Source organism: Botrytis deweyae (assembly GCF_014898535.1).
Source record: "Botrytis deweyae strain B1 chromosome Unknown BDEW_015, whole genome shotgun sequence".
Lineage (NCBI taxonomy): Eukaryota > Fungi > Ascomycota > Leotiomycetes > Helotiales > Sclerotiniaceae > Botrytis > Botrytis deweyae.
In genome coordinates this window covers 283,149-296,715 of record NW_024066222.1, presented here as the reverse complement: position 1 = coordinate 296,715, position 13,567 = coordinate 283,149, and the positions used below count along the sequence as shown (strand labels likewise).

Here is a 13,567-nt window from a genome sequence, read left to right as displayed (position 1 = left end):
GTATTGTACCGAAAATAGTTGACCATCTCGAGTTGAACACAACACGAGATGAACTCATGGATAAGGATAAGGCTGAGGGTCTTACTGGGGGCTTTCAAGGAGGATCGTTGGCGTGGCTGGTGGATTGGGGGTACGAACAGGAATGCAAACGAGGTGTGTGCGAACTACACATATGCCAATCACGAACCACCAAAATGCCAGTCCGAAACAAGTACTGTAGGTAGTTGTTAGGAAATACCAAAGTCAAGAAAAGCTCAACGTAGAAGACTTACGTTTGTACGTTGGAACCTTTTTTTCCGCACTGGTTTATTGTACCACCGATGTACTGGAGTATGAAATTTGACGCAGCGATTATAGGCGCGTGAGGTGACCAACATTGAAATATCCATGCCGCTGTTCACATTCGATGGACATCTTGTAGCATCGGAGTTGGGATTGTACAATTGTACAATAGTCCGATAGTCAGTGGCAATTCTGTTCCACGAATGCCTTGACAGGGTACACGTTCGCCTGCATTCTGGAAGCGATAATGAGGAGCGGAAAAAGCAAATGTAGAAACACATCTCATCTGTATGGAAGGTGATTGGCTGAGAATATAGCTTAGTGTAACCGTATACTTAGATCTGCCAGCAGATGACCTAGGTACATGTAGCGGTTGTGCTCTGGAGAAATGGAAGCGATGGGCATTGAGGACTATAAATGGTCTAGAACAATCCTTTCAGGTCTATGAAAAAAAGGGCTTTCGTTGAGGAAGTGAAATGTGATTGATATGTGGTCGCCGGTGAACAAATTGTTCCGAGAGATGAATGTGATGTGTGATGCCGCGCCGCCCACTTCTATGGTTAGACTCGTTAGATAAGATAGCGTTCCAATGGAAGAAAGTGTTCTGTGCCATGACATGATTCTGGGCATCGCCTGCCATGATTTTGAATGACATTACATCGGTAGCCAGTGGTGACATCTGATGCGATATTATTACATAATGTATTCTTTTCATAGGAGTTGGCTCTGTCGATGTCGATTGTGAAGAAGGTCTAGTTCGTACCTAGGTAGGTAGGTAGGTAGGTAGGTAGGTAAGTGAGTAATATTATTTGATACTCTACAAACTCTACACAATCTACTCGTACACTCTAACCTACACACTCTACACTCTACTCTGTAATCTGTATTTTGTATTGTACTCTGTACTCTGTACTCTGTACTCTGCACGTGGTACATACTCCGTATACGTATAGATCAGATAAAAGCTTGGTAGGTCTCTTCTTCCCTTGTACTTGTTCTTGGTACCGATTGGTTCAAGACATGTGGTGATGGTAGAATCTTGATTATATAATCCTCGGTCCTCTTCTCTTTCTCTTCTACAATACTCGAGTGGAATGTGAGTCCCGTCTAACGATAAATGGAAAAGTAGATATCCAGTACCCAGATAGGCTTAGGAGACTCTGCTAGCGTCCATGTCTCGTGACCTTTATCTCATGTGTTGCTCCGTAATATTGGACATTCGAAGCAATCGGAAGATGAGTGAAGTGATACCCGGCATGTTGGACCAACGGCCGTTGACCTTTTCTTTGCTTACCTCCCTCGATCCCAAGTTCCAGCCGTACCAGCCTGCGCGATGCGAGGAAGGTACCAGGGAACCAGGGAAATGCCAGGAAGGTACCGATAAGTATTCAATTTTTCGACCCTGCATTAAATCTTTGTGCAGTGATGCCGTAAGCGAGCCAATGAAAAATAAGATAATGTGAATGACCACGCTAAGATAATCTAGCTCACGCTAATCGCAATAGAACCACTCTTTATGCGCAAGTGACGCTTGCCTTTCCAGGACTCCAGGTGTTTCTTGATTGAGAGGAGCGAGTGCACTGCTATGTGATGGATGTGTATGCATAACTTACCTAGGGAGCGATCAATTTCCAACCTTACCACGCTTACCCACTAGGTCACTAAAGCCTTTTTCTACTACTGTGCGTCCTTACTGCACGAGTACCGACCATCCAAAAAAACTCATTGGAATCTTCGAAAAAGCCATTCGTACAACAGGACTTCCCCTTCACACCGACCACACCGTCCACACCGTCTCAAGGGCGAAGAGGAGTTCAAAACATCTTCACGCTTCACAATTCTCACTCCCGTCTCCTTCACTCGTCGTCACTACCACCGTGAAGGGAAGCAGGATACTCTTTCTGATATTCCTTCCAGTCCATTCAGCCCCCAAACCCCCTGACTTGACCTTACTCATCTCACCGATATTTGGATTCTACAAAGCATTACGCATTACAGATTATGGATGACAAAAGCCACACATTCGAATAAGGAAAAGAGAACGACGACACCCAGATTCAAGGAGCGACGAAGAAAGAAAGAAAGGGTCCTGTGAAACATCCGAAAGGGGGAGGAGAGGAAGGTTAACTTTGGTCACTGGACTTTATCGAATCAATCTGCAGTCACGGATTCCAGTGAGAGCAAGCAAGCAAAACTTGTGTCAGACAAGGAATTGGGCTTGCATGAGTGAAGTCAAATCAAATCGCAATCGCTCAATCCTTCCTCATATTATCAACTTCAATATTCCTTTTCTCGTGCTCGAAATTCCGGAGATCACGGCGATCATTTTGATCCAAAAGCCATTAAATCCAAGCGCATTTAGGTAGGTAACACAGCACGATATCTCAACACTTGTATTTTCCGTCACTCTACCCCCTTTTATTTGTTCTGGAGCCTTTACTAGAGCAAAAGAGGTTGATCGCATTGCCATCGCTCCCATTCAACAACGGCAAAGTCGAAGTTTGCGTAGTGCATTGTAGGCTCTGTTTCCCGCTCCAATATAAACTTGGCCCGTGCAACCGCAAATCACAATCACGACCACAACATAGAGAATTGCATTATTGTTAGCACTTGGATTTTGCATAGCTTACTCGTTATTTTTGTCAAGTCTATTTTCAATAACCATTACCACGTTGTCGAGCTGACCTTCCACTTAACCAGGCCAACTCCTTGGATAACAGACTTTCAATCCTTATCAGACGTTCTAGCCCCGAGTCTCTAGGACGAAACCCTCAAATTATCTTCAGGGCCTTCTGGATCTTGCAAAAGTTGATTGGGCTCCGATTTCATTCTAGGAGTAATCTCCAGTATTTTCACAGCATTTCCGAACATAAGCACCAATCTTTACTGCATCACCCCCTAGCAGCTTGTATCTTTTGGCGCAAGTAGAGCTTAGGAGACCAAGCTAAGATTCAAAGGCAATCTAACCCTGCCTCCTCATACGCATCCAAACGTCGGTAGGATAACCTCATCGGCGACCATATCATCTCGCCACCCCAGCTATAGCTGGACGAGGAGATTTAAAAACGATCGACATCACCTTCACGCTATTTCAACAGCAAAGTCTTCCTCCTTATCCAAAGGCGTTATAGTTCTCACTACTCCATAAAGAACATTACAACTCGATTCTTACTTTTGAGTATTCTCATCACTTCTTTTGACGTTAGCTACTCCTTTCTCTCCGCCCGTCAGAAATCACATATTTCCGAGACACGTCAACGTTTTCAGGAAGCCATATGTGCTGCGCACTTCAAACAGCTCCTTCGATTGGCTTTAAGTCGGATCATCCTTTTACCAATATGAGTAACAGAGGCTCATTATCTCCGGATCAACGGAGGCAGGAAGTGATTCCCGTTCGATCGGCTGTTGCTGCAATGGAACAGCCTACCAAAGAAGAGTATGAAGCAGGCAATCCATTGATCGGAACCGCAAACTCTTCAAGATACGACGATCAGCGCCAACAAGAAAGAGATTACACCCATAGCATCTCATCTAATGCCGACTATAAAAATTCGGATAGAATCATGACTACTGGCATTCCAGTAAATCACCACAGTCCTAGGGATACTTCGTTAGAGCGGAGTCAGAGAGAGAGTTCCCAGGCCAGCATCCCTGCGTCGTCCCCGGGCGTGGAGCAGATTCAATCTAATCAAATATGCAGGTATGGAAGACAATTGCTTTGTAGGTAGTTGTGGCTAACTTTTTAAAGTAATTGTGGCACAACTAGGACACCACTTTGGCGAAGATCTCCGCAAGGAGCAACTATATGCAATGCCTGTGGCTTATATCAAAAAGCTCGCAATGCTTCTCGGCCCACAAATCTAAAACGTCCACCAACCACTGCTCCTATCGGTTATTCTGGAGATCAACGGGAATCTCCCTCTGCGAGCGGGTCAATTTCACTTCCTGCTGCTGGCGCAACCTATGTTTCTGCAGATCAAACCTCCACAGGAACATGCCCTGGTGGTGGACGCTGCAATGGTACTGGAGGCGCCGAAGGCTGTGGTGGATGCCCAGCTTTCAATAATCGTGTCTCAAAAACCGCTCACTTTACTTCTTGTCAAGATAGGCAAGCAACACAAACACCACAGCCGCAAAATGATCAACCAACAGATGCGCCGTCTCCGATTGATGTCGCATCCCTCCAACTACAAGCACAAAATACCACGGTCGTTGTAGCTTGCCAAAACTGTGGAACTACCATCACACCGCTGTGGCGTAGAGATGAGAGTGGTCACACAATTTGTAACGCTTGTGGTAAGTTAATCGACAAGCTAGAAACGTATCCTAACTGACACATGATAGGGCTGTATTATAAACTCCATGGTGTGCATCGACCAGTGACTATGAAGAAATCAATCATCAAGCGTCGTAAGAGGGTAGTTCCAGCAGTTCAAGGTTCTCAAGCATCCAGCTACGAAACTAGTAGTACAATGGATTCGCCAGAGTCCGATCGAGCTTCACCTGAAGAGGTAGTTGAGCGAGGCACGATGAATCCTGACGGATCAGTGAATTTGGGTCTTCGTTTACGCAACGACCCAGGAAGAGCCCTGCCCGAACCAATCCGGACACAAAATGGCCAGCATCAGCATCAACAACATCCACCATCTGATCTTGGCGCCTATACATCGAATCCAAATTATCAAGGCCAAAACCTCGACTCCTTGACTAATGATAATCGACTGCCACCAATGGCATCATATCCTTCGCCAATCCATAATCGACTTTCCGTATCGCCCAACAATTATCTCTCCCCTTCTCGAAAACGATCATTTTCCGCTACTGATATGGACCCAAGTAATTCCCTCTCCTCGGACTCTGCACATGCATCAACCTTACCTAAGCGTCTCTCATCCATAAAATCGATACTGAATCACGGCTTCACAAATTCCGATTCTGATGTTAATTCCGAAAATGACCTTAGCTTCCGCCGCGGAACCGATAGTCTGAGATTAAGTCCAAGCCGGTATTCTGCCGCTGTTAGCCCGAGTCTTAGTACCGTCGGTCCTGCTACTTACTCAACCAGTCCCTCGGGTAGTGGAGCTGGAAGTGCACTGAGTAGTGCGAAAGACCCGACAAGTGAAAGCGATCGCGCAAAAACGGAGAGAAGAGAGATGCTACAGAGGGAAGCGGAAAAGATGAGGGAGGCTTTAAAGGCCAAGGAAAGAGAATTGGCTGAATTGGGAAACGGGTTGGATTAATATTTACCCGCCAACCACACTAGCCTTTCCGGTAAATTGGACGAAAAAGAAAGCTACGAAATTACGAATGTGCGTTTACTTTGTGAATTTTCTCGCAGGATTATTGCAGATATGGGAAAGAATACGATGTGCACGAAACGGGAAAGGAAAGTGAGTAAGAATAGGGGTTTGGAAGTGAGCGAGTTTGTCTTTGAGGACTGGGCCACACACTGCATGATACGATGGGAGTTTACCAGGGGATCTTTTTTTCGGGGTCATTACATAATCGGAATGGGATGGGATACAGATACCCCTCTGCCGTTTAATGAATGGGGGATTTCATTATACTTATTATCAGTGTAACATTGGAATGGCAAGAGGCGTGCAGGATTTCTCTTTGGTATATCTTCAGTGCCAGGTTCAGGCTTTTGATATTGGGAGTGCTAGATGCACAGTTTTGCAACTCTAATGTATACATGGAAACAGATGCAGAGTCCAAGACTCAGGCAAGCAAGATAGGTGCAGGCAGTTCCAACGGAACAAAAAATGACAGAACAGAGCCTCGATACAAGCAATGCAGTCAATGAGTCTGAGCAAAATAAAAACATTATATCAATATTATATAATTCCAAGTTGAAAGTCTCACAATGTGAATTTTGTAATCTCCCGGCTTTGGATTTTGTATCTTGCTTTTATTGAAGACTGGTTGACGTACATACATACACACGCGAGAAATAGTAAGGAGATGTTTCGACATGTCACCGTCCATTCTATAGCTAATTTGATTCGGTGATTCGGTGGAAGAGAGATAATATGATATGTAATAAAAGGCTGTTTTTCTGGAAACTCGCGTCTTTAGTACCAATAAATGGATGATGGCTAAGGTAGTATTTGCGAGGGAAAAAGTAGATGCGGTATCGAGGTATTGTGCGTATCGTAGGAGATATGAGTGATATCTGGTTCGAATTGAGTGATCGCGGTTCAAGAGCCTTGAAACTCGAACGGAGGTGGAGGTGTGCGATGCGATTAGACTTGTTCGGCGCCCCATCCTCCATCTGCTTCTCTGTTTTTGGGAATAATCATTAGCAAAAGGTTTTGTGTAGACTGTAACTGTATAGAGCGATTTGGGGGCGGGGCGGGAATGGGAATTTACCTCATGTTCGCAGGTGGCTCGATAGATGGAACGAACTCGAGACCAATGTAAATAAGACCGATTATACCAATCAAAGAACCGGCAATGATGCGCAAGACGTGGTCATGTAAGAGGATGGATCCAACGAATACGTAGACTAGGTTTGGGTGTTAGTTTTGCTTGGTTTGTGGTGGGTGTTGTATATGGGGATGTGGAGAGCGACGTACAGATTCCTCGTCCAACGAAGGAAAAGAGGAAGGATGCATAGCGCGAGACTTGTGGTGGAATTTGGAATTCTATAATTTGGTATTAGTGAAAGTGCGACATGTTTGGCAGGCTCCTTTGAAGTCAAAATCGAGGTTTTGTGAGATGGGATTGTTGTGGAACTGAGGTGGGTGAGACGAACCAAGAAGAGCCGTGCCTGGAAAATGTTAGTATATTTCATGCGCGGGACGATATAGTATGAGGATAACTTACAGATTCCGAAGATGATAACGTAACATCCAATGATAATAGATTGGCTACGATGATGTTAGAAAGAGCAAATTTCTCGATTCTTGCTGTCGCATGGATATGTATGTTACTTACAAGCCCAAAGGAAAGAATTGGGAAATTCCACCAAGAACCATAAAAACACCTACTGCCAAATTGACAAGTCGGCTAAGAAGAATATATGATTAGTCTCGTCTTCAACAATAAACTTTGAGCTGGCACATTCATTCGCGGACACTGGGCGGTAAGGTCTGGTGTGGTTGAGGGCTGGGGAGAGCTCTCGATGAAGCCTCGGAGCTTGAGGAGCTTCCAATTGAATCGATTTTTATCATTTTGGACTTTCATCGTCTGCCATGACCCAATCAATTGAATCTACCAAGAAGCAGCATATATTCTCAAGCTCCAGCTGCAGCCTCAATCCCTCAACCATCATCAATCGATCCAGCCCTCAAGCTCAAAGCCGCGCAACGAGCACGGTGCAAGCAAGTTTTGGGAAACTCACAAAGCATCAGAGTAATCCATCGCTGCTATATTGTGTGGATTTCCGTATTGATATATTATCTTTCGTTCGTGGAGAGTTTAGAAATCGTAGATTTTCCCGTAATTGGACGGGTTGTGGTTGTAATGTGTTCAGTAGATTCTAGGCAGGATCAAAACAGATGAAGATCTTTGAAAGCTGGTGCACGCACCTCATGTACCTCACTTCCTGCGATGGAACACAAAGATTTTGCCAAGAATTTATAAAAACAAAGGGTAATTACGTGAATAATTAAAATCTAGATTGGGTGTAAATTTGTACTTGCTAGCAATAAATATAGTTATCCAGTATTGTTATCTTCATACCACGATTATAGATGAATTATTGTTGTATTTTTGTTTCTTCTCAATTTCAAATCTCTTGAAGAGGGAAACATTCGACTTTCATCATTTGTTAATACATTTACCCTAGGACTACTGGTATATCCTGTTACAATATTCATCTTTTATATCTCTTCCCTTCCCCTCCCTCATTACTCAAAAAGAAAGACAGACATCAAACTCATGCCTTTCAATAGAAATTCGAATTCGATGCCAATCAATCAACCAAACATTGCTTTGATCAAAATGCGTTGTCTCTGGTAGATAACCTTGGCTGACTCAAATGAGCTATTCACAAGTGCATCATCTTTGATAGCAGTATTCATGCCGGCTTATACTGATCTTGTAAGGTCGAAGGGGTTTCATATCAATGCGAGAACTCTGTTGTTCTGGTCGTCTGTCTGGTTTGCGCCCTCCTATTGAAGGAGCTTATACTAGGTACCGGAACATTGTATAATCGCAACTCAGAGATGCTTGATGCGATACATTGTTGCTGTGTGCTTTGCAACGCCGACAGGCCAATCTCTTGGGGTGAGTTGGGAAGAAAGCCAGAGTCCCAAGTGCAAAGTTTGAGTGTGGACAAATCACCCATTTCACCCATTCTTTCCATGGATAGGAATGTCTTTAATAGTTCTGCTTTTTGTTGATGCTGAAAGGTCGATATTTTGGGGTAGTTCTCCAATTGTGATATACTCTTCAAAAGAACTTTCATTATGGACCTCATCGGGTCGTCCTGTTTGCGATATCAGATTTAGGAGATTGCATCTGAAATTGCCCAAACAGAAGGTCAAGATCAGAAACGTTGACGAGCATGGTCATGATCCATAGGGTAGAATGAAAATTAAATACGACCTAAGTGCAAGGGAATCGAAAGATAGTTAAGCTCCAAAGGCCTTTATCAAGTGGTCACATCGAGCAAGCATAGGAAGTCTTCAGGTAAGGCATGAGTCGTCAAGTGGGATAGTGGTTGAGTATGATCAGCAAGTCGGCGATAAAGATGCCGATGTAGCATTGTCGTCGCCCAATCAATCATCGTGCATACCACCCGACTCTTGACATACATACAGTACTGCAACTAGGGGATCCGACACCAATACCGAAACATACGATGGCTTTTTGTTTCGATTTCAGCTCTCTTTCCCTTTTTCTCTTTTTCTCTTTTCCTCTCTCTCCCACTCCATTTTATAACAAGGTTTGCGTAGGCCTTGGCTGTTTCTTCTTTCTATCAAGCTTCTTAAATTCTCTCCCTGTGGCCTGCTATGGATGCTAACATAGCGAGTAATATCTATGTTTCGCAAATATCCTCACCTGTCCTCAGCTTTTTTGACTTACCCATCAAAATTCGCGACGACATCTACCAAAGAGTGCTAGTTGTACCCCAAGGAATATATCTTTTTCAGATCTATGATGACTCGGTCAAAACAGTAATCCCAGGGAGACCAAGTAAATGGCATGCATTACTGTACACCAATCGAAAAATGCGCGAGGAGGCCAGCGTTGCACTTTATGGACGAAATCGTTTCGTATTTATGGATACAATGGGGTGCCAGAGCAAACTCTTACAGTCCTTTCTACACTCCGTTGGGCCGGTGAACGCAAGTCTTATGTCTCACATCTGCGTAATATTTCCCTCTGTGAAGAGCGTCAAAGACGAGCTAGGAAAATATGCGCTCAATGAAGATGATGTAAATAGTCTGGAGCATCTTCGACAATTCACCAATTTGACAACGTTAGAAACTCTACTGTATAGCTTCAATCCTATATGCGCAACCGAAGCGAACCAGGATGCCCACCACTCACAATTCGTTCAAGGCGCCTGCTCACATGTTGATACGCAACTGAGAATCATCATACCAACACTGCGCAAAATCATCATCGTATGTCATGAAATGGTACCGAAGAGTGAGATGGTGGATTTAATGCGCCGCTATCGATGGACGGTCTGGCGAACTGATAAGAATGGTATGGTCAATGGGCAAGAATGAAGGAGAAGTATGATAGCAAGAGAGGAGGAGCAGATGTGGGCATAGATCTTTGCCATACTCGTGTTGCTTGGACGTTTTGAAGAACGCAACCTGTATCTCTGATTACTACTCTAAGGGAAATTTATGAAACTACAAGATCTGTTTGTCACCGTCTATTTCATTGGTTTAATTATTCACCATCAGAATACAATAAACGGGTAAAAGATTGGCGTGCTTTAATCAGACGGATCGTTTAAAAAAAAGGGGGCTGACGCGATGAGACTTTGACCAAAACAAGATTGTATTGTGAAAATGGCTATGGAAAATATGTGACAATACTTGCTAATAATTTTTTCTTCGCCTACACAACCGACATATGAAGGTGAAGCTGACAGGAAACAAGGTCCTAAAGCCTTCAAATGAGCTTCCTGTTTCACTTGTAAAAAGAGCCGAACTTCGCATTTGCCTGTGTGTTTCTACCGCACCATGAGCCCCCCTTACAACGCTGCTCTTATAACCCAGTGATGGCTTGGTCTGGGCGCGGCACTTTCTCTTTGGAATTATCCAGAGATGGGGGATGACTGATCTTTGTTATTAGTTGGATCATGGGCTCCCTTGCTCATGTCACTTATTCATGAGGTGCTTCTTGTGACATGTGAACAATATGTTGCATTATCTAGCGGGCTTTTCCGCACTTGAATGATCAACAAGCAGAAGTATCAAGATAGGAGACAGTTTTAAGGCGATAGATAACTCTACTATTTCCCACTGACACACATGGGGCATGTAGAAAAATCATCAAGTGAATCGCGCTCAAAGTCTAGACTTAGATCCTAAAACCTCTTCAACAAGCTCCACAGTGCCCTCCGAACATCCATAAGAGCCCTGATATCCCCAACCCCCATGACCATAATTATGAACCACCCATGTAGAATCAATTTTCTCCTTCTCAATCCTAACCCCACTCAATCTCAACGGTCGTAGTCCCACTCCATGCCGTATGACACTCAATGCCTCAATACCTTTTCCATTCGTCAAAGCAGGACATAACTCCACAGCTCGCTTCATGATTCGCATAGCCTGGTTCGGACACGGTTGCGACTCCCAGTTTCCTTTTTGATATGTGCCTCCTAGAATCGTTCCACCGCCAGCTGCACGTTTCATGATATAGCACACCTCATCGTCTCCATCGTCGGTACCAGAAATAGTTAGCATAACACCAGGATCATTACGTACAAGTACGATTTGACCTCGAACAGGAATGACATCTTTGTCCATAACGCCACCCAGTTTTGAGGCTAAAAGACCTGTGCAGTTCACGATCACATCGGCCTTGCTCCCGGAGTGATGTAGATCGCCGGCTTCGGATATGTGACTAATGACACTGCGTTGAAGTACAACACCGTTCTTTAGACATTGGCCGACGAGGTAAGATAGATAAACGGCCGTGTTGATGCAAACCGATGTGAATGCGGTTGCACTGTCCGCACCAGCAGGGATCTCGTTTTGTGGTAACACACGGAAATCAGGGACAACATCTTTGAACCAAGGATCAGTGGAGAGTAACTCGTTGAACCATTGACCTGTAATTCCTTGAGCATCCTTATTGCGGTTCAAAATCACAGTGTCTGATGGAGTCAGTGAAGAGTCACCTCAAAAGTGGGAGGGCCATAAGAACTTACTTTGGAAATGAATGCCGGCTTCTGGGACATCTTTTGCTAGTCTTGCGAGTTCGTACCATGTTCGCTTCTCCCATCTACAGTCGGATGCATTTGATACCCTGCCCAGGTGAACTGAGTATTAGTGTCTCATTTTCTACCCGATCTTGCCCGACAGAGGAATGGTAAATTGCGACTCACGGAAGATAATTTGCACCAGCCCACGGAGATGTGTATTCAATGTCGTAATCACCAGGCATATGCTTTGCAACAATGGTGACTTTGAAGTTAGGATTTTGGGATAAGAGTAAAGCGGTGGTTAAACCGGACACTCCCGCGCTGCAGAGACGTCAGTCACTCTGAGTTAGATAAGAGAGAAAGGGTTGGAAAACGAACCCAACAACCACAATATTTGACATTGTCAATGTGGCTACTATCAATTCTTGACAATGGAATTCAAATGTTTGAAGGGAAATAGAAACAAGAGATATCTCACTTGGGATATATACTGAGAGTGGAGTGTTGTGACACAGAAGATATTCCGGAGATAATCCGAGGCTCGAGCGTTTTCGTGATATCTTTGAATTTGGCGCCAAGAATATTCTTTCTGAATTCCTTCTTGGAATATCCCTTTTATATATGTTTCTGAATATCTTCAGAACGACTGCCTAAACAAATCCTACCCTGGTGTACATGTATATGCAAGCCACGTGCTACATTGGGCAAGTGCTTCGTGTCTCTCAAATCATACACTGACTAAACTTTCAGCCCTATCATGGCGGCGGAGTTTGAACCCCGCATTTTGAATGGTAGTTTGAAGGTCTGAAGGACTGCATGCTAGGTGTCTGTTTTGGCAATGGTCTGAAGGGACTTCCCTATTTGACCAAAAGGTACTGGCGTTTTTCAGACAAAAGGCGAATTCAGATGAGATATTTGGCAATTTCAAAAATCACATGGTGATCTACCATCGCTTAATCAATCATGTGCGGGCTTATCCAGATGAGTTTAAACCATTTCTCATACTATCTCTAGACAGGGGCTTTGCCAGGTGAGCTGGGAGATCTGGCAGTGGCTCTCTTCTCTCTGTCGGAAACGAAGCGGCAACTACTGTAAAAGCGGGCCGAGTTGTTCGGAGGTACCTGAAGAAGACGTCGAAGGCGGGTGAGTGGGCCACCCAGCTCAAGCTGGTTGCTTTTGCGAAGTGTTTTGGATTGATGTCACCATGCTGGACAATGTCAATCCGGATCTGGTAATCGTTGAGCAGGAAGTAAAGCGCTAAGCATCAGTTGCACATTGCGTCTGACGTATTTTTCTATCCTCCTATGGCAGACCATAAATGCCAGAAACCTCTCATATCAGGCTGTTGGCAGTCATCACTCTTCTCTTCGCAACTTAGACGGACCACTTTCAGAGAGACCTACTTCTTTCTCTAGTGGTTCCTTCAACGCCTTATCTACCTAGAATGACGAAGTCTAAGATTTATAAATGTACAAGACTCATTTCATATCTCAAATTTTGACTAGTGTTTACAGAATAATTGGATTTGGCATTTTTCATTGAGAGGGGGGAGGATATGTGTATGTTTATGATAATTTTGGGACTGGAATTGATACCCGGAGAGCTGATGAAATCATTATCATGATTAGATGTATCTGTTTGACACAAACATATACTGAAATCCTTGTAGATTATGGTGTTTCCAGTTCATGGCCAATAAATCAAACATCCTAAACTTAATGATGGAGGTTCTTAAGCATGTATATTGACGGCGCTGTGATGAAAATGAGCTACAATGGAGATGATAACTGTCTTATTTCCACCGTCTAAGTATTACCACTAATACAAACCAGCGGTTGATCTTAATATATAATATACCGTCTTCCAGTTCTCAAGTTTCAATTCTTGAATTGGAGAGGGAATACCTATCCAACCTTCTTCATGTTCTCATGGATGTTATGACTC

At 44.0% G+C, this 13,567-nt stretch overlaps 5 protein-coding genes across 5 annotated transcripts; 3 read left to right on the top strand and 2 right to left on the bottom strand.

Annotated features, from left to right (window-relative positions):
* Window positions 1-2,504: 2,504 nt before the first annotated feature.
* Window positions 2,505-3,210, top strand: EAE98_006789 (uncharacterized protein; the record flags this gene model as incomplete). The annotated part of the gene is made up of 2 exons (XM_038954412.1): window positions 2,505-2,644; window positions 3,021-3,210. The coding sequence occupies 2 exons, from the start codon at window positions 2,505-2,507 to the stop codon at window positions 3,208-3,210; spliced, it is 330 nt and encodes a 109-aa protein (XP_038809092.1).
* A 347-nt stretch (window positions 3,211-3,557) lies between these two features.
* Window positions 3,558-5,522, top strand: EAE98_006788 (uncharacterized protein; the record flags this gene model as incomplete). The annotated part of the gene is made up of 3 exons (XM_038954411.1): window positions 3,558-3,982; window positions 4,031-4,578; window positions 4,627-5,522. The coding sequence occupies 3 exons, from the start codon at window positions 3,558-3,560 to the stop codon at window positions 5,520-5,522; spliced, it is 1,869 nt and encodes a 622-aa protein (XP_038809091.1).
* A 1,005-nt stretch (window positions 5,523-6,527) lies between these two features.
* On the bottom strand, window positions 6,528-7,647 carry EAE98_006787 (uncharacterized protein; the record flags this gene model as incomplete). Its single annotated transcript, XM_038954410.1, has 7 exons — window positions 6,528-6,564; window positions 6,655-6,790; window positions 6,861-6,929; window positions 7,040-7,054; window positions 7,111-7,154; window positions 7,222-7,293; window positions 7,628-7,647. 7 exons carry the CDS (start codon window positions 7,645-7,647, stop codon window positions 6,528-6,530), a joined length of 393 nt encoding a protein of 130 aa, XP_038809090.1.
* A 1,814-nt stretch (window positions 7,648-9,461) lies between these two features.
* Window positions 9,462-9,968, top strand: EAE98_006786 (uncharacterized protein; the record flags this gene model as incomplete). The annotated part of the gene is made up of 1 exon (XM_038954409.1): window positions 9,462-9,968. The coding sequence occupies one exon, from the start codon at window positions 9,462-9,464 to the stop codon at window positions 9,966-9,968; it is 507 nt and encodes a 168-aa protein (XP_038809089.1).
* Window positions 9,969-10,760: 792 nt separating this feature from the next.
* EAE98_006785 (uncharacterized protein) lies at window positions 10,761-12,024 on the bottom strand (the record flags this gene model as incomplete). Its single annotated transcript, XM_038954408.1, has 4 exons — window positions 10,761-11,575; window positions 11,630-11,727; window positions 11,807-11,944; window positions 12,002-12,024. 4 exons carry the CDS (start codon window positions 12,022-12,024, stop codon window positions 10,761-10,763), a joined length of 1,074 nt encoding a protein of 357 aa, XP_038809088.1.
* Window positions 12,025-13,567: the final 1,543 nt, after the last annotated feature.